The sequence below is a fragment of the Cydia strobilella genome, chromosome 16, assembly GCF_947568885.1.
Source record: "Cydia strobilella chromosome 16, ilCydStro3.1, whole genome shotgun sequence".
Taxonomy (NCBI): domain Eukaryota; kingdom Metazoa; phylum Arthropoda; class Insecta; order Lepidoptera; family Tortricidae; genus Cydia; species Cydia strobilella.
The window spans coordinates 13,897,441-13,909,798 of record NC_086056.1 but is presented as its reverse complement, the minus strand read 5'-3'; the positions used below and the strand labels follow the sequence as shown (position 1 = coordinate 13,909,798).

Genomic DNA, 12,358 nt, shown 5'->3' with positions numbered 1-12,358 from the left:
TGCAGTCTGAATCCGGACAGTACCTTTAGCACTAAGCAATATCGAGCTTGAGGTAGGACATTTTTTACGCCAGGCGACAGGGTGTGTGTGTGTGTGTGTGTGTGTGTAAATTGCATGTGTGTTCTGTGGATACAGCGATAAAGAATTAAAAAGAGTTAAATGACAACAGTTCAAAAAATTAATTGCGATTTAGGCAATTTAGATCACCTTAATTTGATTGTGACAGGATTCCCTCGTATTTGCGGACTTATTTTTTTATTTTTGTAACTGTAGTTTAAATTTCATCTTCAATCATTCTACGTGTAATCGTATAATATGGTGCTGCAATCGGGATTCTCAACTAATGAACTGTTTGAATGGGGCACTGCACTGCACTGGCTGCATATAATTTAATCCGCGTAGCAGCGCGCATTTAGGATTTCAATAGTGAAGTCCTAAACGGGTTGTACACAGCAATTAGGTTCACGTCTCTCACGTAGACACACCTCCACCTCATACCTATAAAGCTAAATTTTCTAACTGGTATTCTTTCTATTAATTTCTGTAATTAAAAAAATACCTATATGCGTACAAGCTCCGCGGGAGTGACCATTTTTGTTTTAAAATCTGTCTATAAACCACACTACTTGATTGATATTGAATTGGTTTTTATTCACAACTCATTTGAGTATGACAACAAAGAAAAAGAAGGAAGGAGGTTATCCCAGAGCTGCAAGAAAATCACGTCGTCCTTTATTTCTAAATCACTATTTTTGTTTCAGTTTCGACTACCGGTCCCGCTCCGAATGGTCCAACGACCTGTTCAACAGCACCGGCCGACTTAAGGCCGATCATGAGCGTCAGCCAACTGTCCTGACAGTGTCGGCCTTGAGGGAAGATGACCAGGCCCTGTATCACTGCCGGGTGGACTTCCTTCAGGCTCCGACGAGGAATCTTGGAGTCAATTTGACTATAGTTGGTGAGTTGAATGTGTTAACATCCTTAACTTTGTCTACCATGTCAAAGTGATATTTGTGGTCGGTAAGTATATAAATGGCAACCTCGAAAAAGTGTTGTCCGATCTTTCATTTGCCAATTTTAATATGACTGGACGTGTTCTTGTTTCAATTTTTTTGGAAAAGAGGATGTCTTCTTCTAAAGCCGTTGGTTAGGTAAAATTTATCCTAAAGTTGAGATAGGTAATTGCATAGTTTAGGAAGTTTACATAGCTTTTGTAGTTGTTTTGAGGTTTTTCTTAAACATGTTTTAGTCGCTTCGTATTAGTGTCCGACTAAATATTTTTGGCCAAAAACGGCTAAAACTGAAATCAGTCCAATCATTTTTTTAAAGATATCAGAATTCACAGAAATGGTATTTCTTTTCGCGAGATATACTGTTACGAGTGTATAATCTTCGCCTTGTTAATGCAATTCGCATACAAGTTTACAAAAGATCATAATTTAGAAATAAGTACAAATATTCCGTCTCCCAAAATATCTCCTTTGTAAAACTTATGCTGTTAAAGATGTTAAAATATAAGTTTAACGGCTTCTTAGTCTGCTAATAGTTACTCAAGTATGAATCACAGCAGCAGCATACATAAAATGTGTACAAGCTATACATAACACTGTTCAAGAACATGAAATATGAATAAAACTTAAACTTTATGATCCATAGCATGAATGAACAAGAGCTCTCCTGGAATATACCTACCAGACAAATAAATCAGTTGTTTTGGCGATAACTAATTGTATTTTATGTAACATTTACCGCCAAGGATTTTTAAGGGGACCACTGATTAACAGTCCGCCGGACGATATCGACCTGTTAGTTGTTCGGAACTGTCAATTTTTTGTTCCAACTGATAGGCTGATATCGTCCGGCGGGCTGATAATCAGTGGGCCCTTTTAGACCTCGACCACATCAGTTATTAATAATAACTTTACCACAAACTTATTATATAACTATTCGCTCCGTTAGTGTAGGACATATTGCTTATTTGACAGCTTGCAGATGATGTCGTCCCATGAAAGTTCATATGTTCACCACGTCGTGCGTTGGCGTCGCTTGTATTTCCCTCACCACCAACTTCGCACATAGCCAATAATATCTCAGTCGAAAAATACACGCATTGAACATTTCTCATTAATGGAGAAAAATCGTCGATGGAGTACCAGTCCTACATCCAGTGTCAGATTTTTGGGATTTTTGGGACACCCTGTATATCTATTTCGTAGGAAATTCTATACAAATTATTTACGCTATAGACAAAGTTTTGCTATGGGCTACCGTTTACTAGTTATTTACGAAAAACAAAAGAACGATCTTAGGATTGATTATAATATAAGTAACTATTCCTGCTTAAAATCTTTTTAAAAATGGGTCCTAGCAGAGAGTGAACACGATCCTTTTTGTAGACAATTTTATGTAGATTATGTATGTAAATGAACATTTTTTGGTACAGGCCACCGTTTACGAGTTACTTACGAAAAATTATAAAAAGGGACCGTTACCTTAAAGATAGTTTTAGGACCGGGGAAGGATAAAGGACAGTTTTATCAATCATCATCATCATTTTACGCAGACAAAATCACGGGCAGAACCTTAGTACATAATACAGCAAAACAGAATTCAATCGTCCAAAAAAAGTGTATTCGTGACGTTATTGTTACTTAATGACGGCATTGACAGCTGGGCTAATCATAAAGCTCATCCATTTTCACTTCATAAATACCAGTTTAATTCTAACTTTACGTTTTGCATACTTCTTATGGATGTAAGTACAATATTACAGTGGATACTAATAACTCAGAGTAGAATATTTTATAAATTTAATCTGCTTCAATCAGTTTTTATCAGATTCGTACTCGTAACTGCTCAATTAGGCTTATCCGGGGTCATCGAGTTTATCGACCTACTCTAATACTGCTAGTAATTAATCATTTATAAGTTACGAGTATTTACTGCTTACTGATGATTAATTTATAATTTTATTATTAAATTTCAATAAGACAGTAGCGGCTTACTTTTTGGGCAGAGTAGATCTTCAAATAGCCATTTAGAAATTACATATAACAGGGCGCGTAGCCACTGTGCCAATCGTTAACACTCAGCGTATCGTAGTTATCTCTCTCTATCACTCTTCCACACTAGTGCGACAGTGACAGTTGCGTTTCGATCGCTACGGAGCGTTAACGATTGCACGTTGATTACCCACACTGTCATGATAAAACGGGCATTTTAATTTTCTTATATACTGACAACAATTATAAAAAGACGGAAGCTTTCATCATCTTCCTCGGCGCATCACATCGCATTATACTGTGACAGATAGGTAATTTTAAACGTGAACTGTAGAAATTCATCTCTATTTCGATCAATATTGGTGTGGCAGATACTTTGTTTTTTTTTTCTGTACTGAAGACCTCGACTGGGAAGCCGAAGTGACGGAAAACCACGAGCCAGATGGTCGCACGACATTAGAAAGACCTCATAGAACCGCCGCGCCGCATTCAGAACAACATGGAAATCCATGAAAGAGGCATAATATGTTCCTTGGACGCAAATATGCTGAAAAGAGAGAGAGGTACTTTTGTTGCTGATTGCTGACTGTAGTACCTTTACATAGCAATCTTCATTTTAATATCGTTTCCGCTAAAGCCCTTTTGTATCATTGCGTCACAAAGTTTAATCTGGCATCCCTTTTGACAAAAACCAATAATTCATTTCCCTACTGTTTAATTATTAATTTAACCATATCAACCCAACTTGTAACACGGGTGGGCTTCCCACACATTTATTGCGTAGAATGGATTAAAAAGTTTTAATTAATAAACATTTTCTTACCTGAAAGTTATTCTAATTCCCTGGGGTTTCATTTTAAATACGGTACGGACATGCAAGGGCATGCTATTTAAAGTTGTAAGGCTAGTCCTGGGGCCTGTTTAATAAATGTTACAAATTGTAAATTGTAGGTGACAGGTTATAATTCTACAAGTTCCTGTTCAATAAAAAATGTGACTTACAAATTTGTCAATAAAAAATGTTTCTGTTCAATAAAAAATGTGACTTACAATCTGATTAAAGTGTCACTTTAATCAGGTGGAGTGGTGGACGCAAAAATGAAATTGAAGGACATTGGCTCGCCAACTCCACTATGAAATTGTGTAGGTGGACGTGTGGACGCTAGATGAGATTGACGCCAATTTTTATCTGATCAAATTGGTAAATTTGATCATCCCGCCTAGACGGGCCTGTATACACCACTTTTTTTATTTAAATCTTTGACGTTGTTTCTTTACAGTTATTTTTTTCCATTCCATTACAATTTTTCATAACTTTGTATGACGTTAACGAAATGGACGGTACGAAACATGTATTTAAATTTTATTTCTCTTATTAGATTCGGAAGACCTCGTGATTCTTAGTGAATATAATATTTAAAAAAAGTGATGCTGATGTGTAGGTAGGTACCTACAACTTTTAAATAAATTGGCCCACAGAACCGTAGGTACAGGTACAATTTTAATAACGCAGATTTTGTACTAACCGTAGAATGAACTGACTTCATTTTTAGGGTTCCGTAGCCAAATGGCAAACGGAACCCTTATGGATTCGTCATGTCTGTCTGTCTGTCTGTCCGTCCGTATGTCACAGCCACTTTTTTCCGAAACTATAAGAACTTGGTAAGTAGATGTACTTTGTGAACCGCATTAAGATTTTCACACAAAAATAGAAAAAAACCATAAATTTTGGGGGTTCCCCATACTTAGAATTGAAACACAAAAAAAAAATTCTTTTTCATCAAACCCTTTTTCTTTTTCGTGTGGGGTATAAAAATAAATGATATTGAGGTTTCTAATATATTTTTTTTCTAAACTGAAGAGTTTGCGCGAGAGACACTTCCAAAGTGATAAATGTGTGTGTGTGTGTCCCCCCTGTAACTTTTAAAATAAGAGAATGATAAAACTAAAAAAAATATATGATGTACCATGCAAACTTCCACCGAAAATTGGTTTGAACGAGATCTAGTAAGTAGTTTTTTTTAATTCGTCATAAATCGTAAACCGCAATTTACCTTTCACTCACGTTTCACATATAAAATACATTGTTTAAATTGTGTAATGTACGGAACCCTCGGTGCGCGAGTCCGACTCGCACTTAGCCGGTTTTTTAATAAAGTGAGGATTTTTAAAGTTAGTTACAAATAATGCGGATGTCACTTGCATTATAAAATCAAATCGATTGATACCTTATTCAGCAATATCGATTCCGTAGTTTTGAGGATACAGTAAATACACACACATCATTATAAACCCATATAAAAAATACATGCATACTATAAATAAAATTAAAACCGGGGAATTATTATTGGGGAATCGAGTAAACAATAACAACTAATTCGTCTATCGCTGCACTTCAATCCATCAACATATCGCCTAATAAGACAAATTTACCAAAAATGGCGGCCAAAAAAGTTTTAAATATTATCCGTAACATGAAAGCTTCAATTACGCGCGGCGCTAAAAACATTAATCGTACAAATCAAACACCTACTGCAAACAAACATCAGTCACATGAATGGATCCAATCAGTTTTCGGGCAACCCACACACCTGCGCGTAAATGCGGCCGCACATGAGCTACTAAAGAGTCACATATAGGTAGTTACACAAAATATCCTTGTTCTTCCTCTCCTGATCCCATTATTTGGGGTCGGGTCTCCTCACTGTCCTGCGCTTAGTCCTACGATCTTGGGTTGTCTGTTGGGGCACCTGGGCTTTCTTGAGGTCTCTTTCTATACTTGTCCACCAGGTATATGGCGGGCGGCCGCGGCCTCTTGCGGCCCCTGGTAGATTGAGGGCTACTTGTCCATTACCTAGTTACACAAAATATATTACACGCAAAATTATTTTGCAATGATATTAACTCCAAATAACTACGAGTAATTACATCACAATTACATATAACATCTAGATATTAGTCGCCGAAAACACACGACAGTGTGCGAAAGCCTAAAGTTATTCCAGTTGATATTATTAATATAGGTAATAAATAACTTCCGAGAACGGTTTAATTATCAGATTATAAATGAGCTTTTACAGTTAATAGGATGTTTCGACGTATGTTATACTGTAGTATTATTGATATTTAAAATAGCTTGAATCAAAATATTTACATAGATCAGTACCGAACCGTACTGATCTAAATATTTTGAAATATGTCTCACGATAGTTCAAGTTCGGGCTTGAATCAACTATAGAATTTACTGCATTGAACTAAGCTCGAATTAATGAATATGTATATGTATAGAGGCGTTTTGGTGGTCCACCTATGTTAGGGAATATAGTGGCTGACATTATAACAATAAAGGGTATATTCAAAGTAATAAATGAGTGAATCGAGGAAATGTGACACATTAATTCGGTGATTGTTGTAATTATATGCTTTTCGGCCTTTATTTCTATGAACTAGAATTATGTTAAATATTTTAATAACTTGCATAAAATCAGATTATGAATACATACATAAATAGTTGTATCCTCTTTGATAGTTGTAATTGCTCGCTCCAATTGAGAAAATGTGACGAACCTTAAACGGTCGTTTTAAAATCTTTATAGACTGTTGCTTCAGCGGCACCTAGCCTCGTCCTGCCTAATGTTTTCAATAAAGAATATTTAGTTTTCTATGTTGTTGTGCACTGAAATTCCAGAAAATAAAGAACAATAAACAATAAACAATAAACCTATAGTATATATACTGTTCCGAGTCACCGGTAAAATCGGAATATTTTAATTACTTGCAGGCCTTGCAGCCTATTAGGCCAATTACGAATAAAATTAATGAATGTTCGAAATAAAAACAGAGTTGCAGTGAAAATGATATCTGAATGCATTCGCTGATTGATTAAATAACATGATCGCCGTATTTTTACATTATTTATAGGCTTTTTCGAATAAAGCTTATTTATGAAAGTTGTCTTCAAAAATTTAATACCAAAACTTCCGTAAGACACAGACATATTAAATATATTAATAACGGGTCAAACGGGTTATTAATATATTTAATATGTCTTCAAAATTACCCATTTTTCTTTTTATTATTGTTTTTTTTTATTATTTATTCAGAAACAAACAGTCATACATAGTTTATGAATTTATTTTAAAGACAAGAAGATCAGACCTATAGTTTCATAACAAAATAACATATAAATAGGTCCGTGGCTATTAACTACATAAGAGAAAGACTTATATAGTTTGTATTTTACAATTACTAGAAATTTACTTAAAATATGTAAATCAATGAATTGATACCTTTGTCAAAATTACATTGTAAGTGCGTTTAAACAAGATTTAAGTTTAATTATAGGTATTTACTATTTAAATGCATTCTTAAGTTGTGTACAGTTAAAAATGTCTATATCATTAAGTTTGAGGTTCTCATTAAATAGTTTACATGCGCGTTTGATGAATACATTCCCACCGTAACCAGTCCTACTGAATGGTATAGAAAATAAGTTTCTTTTACGACAACGGCACTCTCGTCTTAGCGGAACTCTAAAACAGATTTTATGTAAAAGAATAGAATTATTGTTGGTATTTGATTGGGTTGAAATAAGTATATCATATTTTTAAAAGAAACAGTGACAATGAAACAGAATGATACTATCGAGTTGATCAGATGATGGAGACCGAAAACAACAACGCAACCTCATTGAATTTGTGCTATTCAAACTAAGGAAGACTCACGCTAGACCGGTCCGGGTCCGGGCCGAGGCGTCCGACACTTTTCTATGATGAGTGATCTGTGATCACGTGATGCTTTCTATGAAAAACAAAATATGTGCCATTTTCAACCAAAAGGGTCCAAAGGGTATTGTCGGTTGTCAATAAGGCGATATTTCCATATAGCTTCAATTCGAGCGACAATGTGGTACCTTTTGGTTGAAAACGTGACATATCAGACGCCTCGGCCCGGACACGGACCGTTCCAGTGTAAGTCATCCTTTAAATTTAAATCGATGATTGTTTTAAGATAAGTACAGTCGGCCTGTACCGTAAAATGGGGTGAGTAGGAGCAAAAGTGACATTCAAACCTCGATAACATTTTATTTTTACATATGCAAACTGAATGGTGTATATAATAAGTGTTCCGGACGTTTGTATTTCAGTTTTTATTTTATTTTGGGTAGTTCCATTTCATAACTTTGACGATAAACAGGAAATCCCACCTCACCCCGTAGTCCCTCGTAACTGGGATGAGATGGGTTTTCATACAAAGGTGATTTTGGAAGATTGTTGGATCGATTTTTTTTATTATGAGTATTACTATAGCTCCATTTCAAATTGGAATACATTATTTTTGTAGCAGTAGCCTTAAAATCCCATCTCACCCCCCTTTCATGCCTTCTATCCCCATTCATAACATAACCCAACTCTCCCCGCGAACCCTACTCACCCCATTTTACGGTACCTAATTATTAAAATTAAATTAACATGAAATAATTTTGATTTCAGTGCTGCCAAGCAAACCGTTCTTCTTCGATGAGTTGGACAACAAGGTGGAGGACAAAATAGGGCCCTACCATGAAGGAGACACGCTGGTGCTAAAGTGTCTCGTCATCGGAGGTAAATTTAGTTTAGTTTTAGTTTTTTACCCCGACGGTAGGGTGACTGCTATAGATATTGGCCACTCTTAACAATCTTAACAAATAAGACTTCTATTGGCTCGTTTCTTTCTGATTTTTTAGAAGTGGCCAATTACTATGTAGTGGCAATAACTATAGCAGTTACCCTACCTAAATGTAATTAGGCTTAGAGATTGTTTGGTCTTAGCGCCAACACTATTCGGCATATTTTTCTCTTTGTTACTAAAGGTTGCCTTTGGTGACACGCAGCAGGAAGTTCATCTACACACGAGAGCAGACGGAAGATTGTTCAATATCAATCACTTAAAATCTCATCGTAATTAATCGCGTTGACCTCGACGTCGCCGACGACGCAGTCTTCGTAGCTGAAACACCCCAATTCTCTCTCTCCAAAATCTGATAGACAAGTTGCCTACGCATGTTCCCTGTTCTCCATGACTATCAATACGAAGAAGACCGTAATATTAACGCAAGGGTACACTTACCAGCCATCCATCCTCCTGGTGAGTGTGCCCTTAGAGGTGGTCAATAAGTTCTGTTACGGTCCACCGTGTCGAGCAACCGTGTGAGGTCGACCTTCGCATCGGCAGGGCGGCTACGACGTTCGGCAGGCTGCGTACAAGAGTGTGGAATAACAAACATCTTTTTATACTATCAGGACTAACCAGGACGTTAGGATTGTCTGTCATGTCATGCGCTATCTTCGGAGTATCCTCAACATCACATGGAAGGACAGGGTCACTAACGAGAGTCCTGGAAATAGCACAGCTTCCTAGCATCGCCGCCCTGCTGAAACAGAGGCGCTTGCGGTGGCTTGGGCATGTGTAACGTATGGATAGCACTCGTTCGTTGGGATCATGTTAATAATAATTAGTCGACTAGCCCACTGCCCTTGGAAAAGTGGTTTTAGGTAACTTTGCCGTCATAACAAACTTTACACTAATTACAGTTCTAATCAAAGTCCTCCCTTCGGAAATAGGGAAGTAATGAATTTCGTATTGCCACTGTTTCAAGAGAACCCACAACTAACTTTGGAGCTTTGTCACATATTAAGGAGTTCAGTCGTGCTAGTTTTAGACTTGAGGTCCAATTTAATAAGTCGCTTGAAACTTATACGGATGCCGCTGTGGCCTAGAGGTTGTGACTTGTGACGTAAGTTCCTTAAAACTTATGTACTTACGGAATACGTTGCTTCCAAAATGAAATTGTTGAAGCTGGTGGTGGATTGAAACATCAACGGGCAGTTTTTCGTAGAAAACTGGTGTCCGTGATAATTCTTGAGACTATAGGCAGTGTTTTGTCTTTGCAACATCCCAGCAACGACCATCATCATCATCTTTGGGATGGAAGCTGAAGGTAATAAAGGAATTATACAGGTTTATGAAGAGTCGACAACGAGCATATGAGACCTCTTGGGTTTGTGTGCTTGTTTTTCGCCAACATGGTAAAAAAGTTCAAAGACATAAACGAGAACCGACTACGTTGTTAATTGACATAGGTAACTCATACACTATATAACGGCGTTATACATAAACGCATTACAAGCCTGAATTAGCTATAATCCTATGAATCCTTTGTCTTTATCTGACTTATGCATTTCTAAGAAAAGGATAAAACATAATTTGACTAATTCAGGCTCGTAAAGTTTTATGAAAAAGAAGGTATGTGAAAATGATTATTAAAGTTATACTATACTGCGAAATGAGTCATCCTATTTTACCCTTTGGCTTAGTCGATGGTTTATTCCACTTGTTTGCAGAAGTTTTTGTTAAAAGACCCGTTCGAAAGCTTTGCTTTAAAATGGCCGCGTGTTCTCCTTGGATGCGCAAGGGCGAGAGCCACTTAGTTCAACATTACCTGAAGAATTGGACATCCCTTACAACAAATAATTATATGTATTTGGTACTGTTAATGGCTGTGTGCTGCTCTACCGTTGGGTCTATACCTAGATGCCACAACTGAACATCGAAAATCTAAATTTCGATAGAAAAGAGACCAACGAAGAAATGAAGTACTTCGCGGTTACAACCCAAAGGCTATAGCGAAGATGACAATCGTTAATCGACAGCGTCAGGTGTCAATTATTATTGTCATCGTGCTGACATAGGCCCCTTGTCCGCGTAAGACATCAACTCGGTAAGCGATTGAAATAAACGTTACCCCAGAAATGAATGCCTTCATTACTCGCTCTCTAGCCAAGGCAATGTAGTGAAACAACTTTTTGTAACAGGAAAGTTTACGTTCAGTTTTTTTAACTTCGTTAAAGGATTCTAGGAAATCCTCGTTTAAACTCGTGTGTCGCTATTGACAGAGAAAAATGTGGCGTGTGTGCCTTTTTTGTATTGTGCTAAAGTTCAAAATGCTGTAACTGTGTGTGGCCGCTTCAAGTTATAGATAAAGGCTCACAAGATCCCACATTTAAAAACATACGAAACAACGGTCGGGACCTATTACGTAATGCACCTTTCGGTATGCACTATGCAGTGATTAAACCCGCATAGAGGCATGGCGCACTGCGTACATCGCTCCGAAGTTTGAGCGGGACAACTATGCGCGTATTAATTATAGATTATAGCGATGTTCCGCTCGCACGTCGGAGCGACGTGCGAATCGGATGCAGAGTGCGATGCTGCCCCATAGTCCGAAGTTAATGCAAAACTTATGCCTTGCGCTACTTAATGAAAAGCCGTTGGTTTCAATACCTTATGCACGCTGCTCTGCTGGCCTGCAATCCGTTGTCACTAATTAATCCGTCCCTCGCACTTCGCATTCGAAAATGATCTGAATTTGAAATCGGTAAGCCACTGGACGTCCTACATATCAATTTTTTTTAAGTTTAAACAGGCGATGGCGCGATAGTATTTTTTTTAAACCGTTAAGAAGTTAAGGTGACATTCGTATTCAGACTGCACGAGCAATATTTTACAGCCGAAATCATTGTCAAATTGTCATATCAGAATCAATAACGATGCCTGTATTTTTAAGATTTGCCGCAGCAATACATCGCATTCATTTAGAATGATAATGTATTTATAAAGCGATGCGGTCAGTATTACCTACTGTACAAGTGTGCAGCACTACTGTCGACTATTTATGCCATTTTATACCTTCTCCTAATATCTACTACTTAATGAAATGAGTTTTGGCCTCCGACACGAGTACACGAGAGTTGTCTCGATCCTGCGTAATCTTCCGCCAGTTATCGGCTACACACAGTCACACACCATTCACCATCACCACGCCACAACACCATCCACCACCACACCATCACACCATCACTATCACCATCACCACCATCATCACACACCACCACTATCACCATTATTACCACCACCATTACCACCATTACCATCATTATACACCATCTAGTGGAAAGTAATCTATGCCTTGTGCACTGGCTACCGGTTTAGGAATGTCACTGCGCTTAAAGAGTAGTCACTATTTATTACAAAGTGACACATCCTGACGAAGATTGAAGTTAATTACTTCTGAAATGGACAGTTGGTCATTCGTGGTCACACTGGTCACAGTCAATTAAAAAAATGCGTAAATATTTTATGGCGGTCACTTTTGAAGCTATAAGTATACTGATGAGCTATCACAATGGATTTTTTTTAATGAGGGACCTCATCCGTAGGGCTCTCGGCACGGCTTTCATATCGGCAACCTTAGAGCCAGTAGGTCTATCCGCGGCGGACGGTAAAAGACCCGACGGATGTACGGTCGTGCCGTG

The 12,358-nt window shown here is 37.6% G+C and overlaps 1 protein-coding gene across 1 annotated transcript in view; it reads left to right on the top strand.

Moving 5' to 3' along the window:
* Positions 1 to 12,358, top strand: part of LOC134748637 (hemicentin-1-like) — a 159,421-nt gene that overhangs the window by 131,882 nt on the left and 15,181 nt on the right. Inside the window, exons 4-5 of the mRNA XM_063683434.1 lie at positions 762 to 958; positions 8,495 to 8,605. Of these exons, the coding sequence (XP_063539504.1) occupies positions 762 to 958; positions 8,495 to 8,605 (308 nt within the window). The remainder of the gene's footprint in view (positions 1 to 761; positions 959 to 8,494; positions 8,606 to 12,358) is intronic.